This window comes from Aplysia californica, unplaced genomic scaffold (genome assembly GCF_000002075.1).
Source record: "Aplysia californica isolate F4 #8 unplaced genomic scaffold, AplCal3.0 scaffold01229, whole genome shotgun sequence".
NCBI classification, from domain to species: Eukaryota; Metazoa; Mollusca; class Gastropoda; order Aplysiida; family Aplysiidae; genus Aplysia; species Aplysia californica.
Genome location: NW_004798499.1, coordinates 78,503 through 80,431, shown reverse-complemented (window position 1 = coordinate 80,431; position 1,929 = coordinate 78,503). Strand labels below are relative to the sequence as shown.

General features: G+C 46.2%; 1 protein-coding gene across 1 annotated transcript; it reads left to right on the top strand.

The window, feature by feature from the left end:
- The first annotated feature begins 553 nt into the window (after nt 1–553).
- Nucleotides 554–1,900, top strand: LOC101858824 (sulfotransferase 1A1-like). Its single transcript, XM_013090335.1, has 2 exons — nt 554–613; nt 765–1,900. Exons 1-2 carry the CDS (start codon nt 554–556, stop codon nt 1,770–1,772), a joined length of 1,068 nt encoding a protein of 355 aa, XP_012945789.1. The 3' UTR covers nt 1,773–1,900.
- Nucleotides 1,901–1,929: the final 29 nt, after the last annotated feature.

Here is a 1,929-nt window from a genome sequence, read left to right as displayed (position 1 = left end):
TTGGTTTGTTGGCGCCAACAACTCGCCTTTCGCCAGAGTCGTGTCAGTGCAAACAGGGATCACCACGGGCAGGTACGGTTGGCTGGATTGGGAGAAGCTGTTTGAGACGCTTAGGCATTTCTCAATATTTAAATGAGACCCATCCCCGGGCATGGCATTCAAAGGGTTTAAAGGCCGTTTTCTTTGAGAAGGTGGGGAACAACGGGAGGGAGAAGGGTTACTGGAGAGAGGGGGGAGTGCTTTTTGTTGCGTTCTTTTTACAGGCTATCATCAAGCCACAGGAAAAAGAATGCCGTCATTTTGCCGATGTGACGCAAAATTCCAATTTTAAAGAATCGTTTGGATGCCACTGTTCCCCAGTGTTAGTTATAATTATTACCATCTCACAGAAGCAATGTGATTGTTTCGGCAATGCAAATTTGCGGGGTTCATATCCTAATAAATTATGTCTTAAGGAGTTTCTCACTCCATTAGTCTTTGAGCGAGCTCGGCTGGAAACCGTTGGTGTCATGCTGTCATTTATTGCTGACAGAGGCGTGTTTATGATGTCATAATGAATGAGAACTGGAGTTATTTGGGGGAGTTCTCTGCCTGGACTTCCTACTTCAGCCCTGTCAGATATGGATCTAAAATTTGAAGACCTTCCTTTTAGGTTAATGTCGTACAGTGTGGAAAGGGGTGTCAAACGTATGCAATGTTAATATTAATGCTGGTAGATTGCATAATTTCATATAGCATTTCTATAGTACTCTATCAAACACAAGTATAAGCTTTGGGCACTATACATTGATGACATAATTATTTTCGCTGTTTTCTTTTTTTTTTCTTCAGTTAACGGAAACAATGACAATGACAGCAAGAAATTCCCAGAGATCAAAGGTATTGACCCGAAGCTACTAAAGGTCATTGACGGAGTGACCTACTTTGCCTTCTCCGCCGCTGACCGCATCAGTCTCCGGAGCATCTTGGACAATGTCCGGAACTTCCAGGTGAGAGATGATGACGTGTTCGTGGCTGGCTTCCCCCGATCAGGCAACCATTGGGCGTTTGAGGTTGTGAATATGATTCTGCGAGGGAAACTGGAGTTTGCTGAGGTATCTTTCCACACCAGGATCCTGGAGTTAATGGACAGCTGCCCGAACGAGCGGCTGAAAGAAGTGGAGTCCCCCCGACAAATCACCAGCCACTCCAAACTGTCCGTCCTGCCCAAACAAATCGTGGAGAAAAAGGCAAAGGTTATTTTTTTGATTCGTAACCCGAAGGACGCCATGCTTTCGATGTTCCGGCTGTACTCAGTGTTCAAGAACGAACGTTTTCGGTACACTGGGACGTGGGAGGAGTTTTTAGAACTTCAGTTTCAGGAGAGGTTCATGCACGGAGGCTGGTTCGACCAAGTCTTGGACGTTGAGAGATTCATGAAAAACCACCCCGATGTGCCCGTGTACGTGCATTCTTTCGAGAAGATGAAGGAAAATCCTGTAGAAGCGACGCGAGCTCTGTGCAAGTTTTTAGGTCGGCCGGAAGATTTGGTGGAGGATATTGCCAATGTGACGCAGTTCCGGAATATGAAGGAGAAGCTAGACGCGGGAAAGCTGGGTAAAGTGAAAGACCAGGTTTTCCAACAAGGGAGTGAGGGAATCCTACAGAAGGGCGCCACCGGGGGCTGGAAGAACGCGTTCACCGTGGCCCAAAGCGAGGCTTTTGATCGTGTGTTTCAAGAGAAGATGGCGGGATCTGAACTGGCCAAACTCGTACTACCTTATATGAAATGAGAATAGAAGTATGGGAGAAAAGAGACTAAATAATATATAATCTACGTGATATCTATGTGGGTGTACTGGATGTATTTCTAGAGAGAGAGGAGGGGGAGTAGGAGGAGAGAGAGAGAGAGAGAGAGAGAGAGAGAGAGAGAGAGAGAGAGAGAGAGAA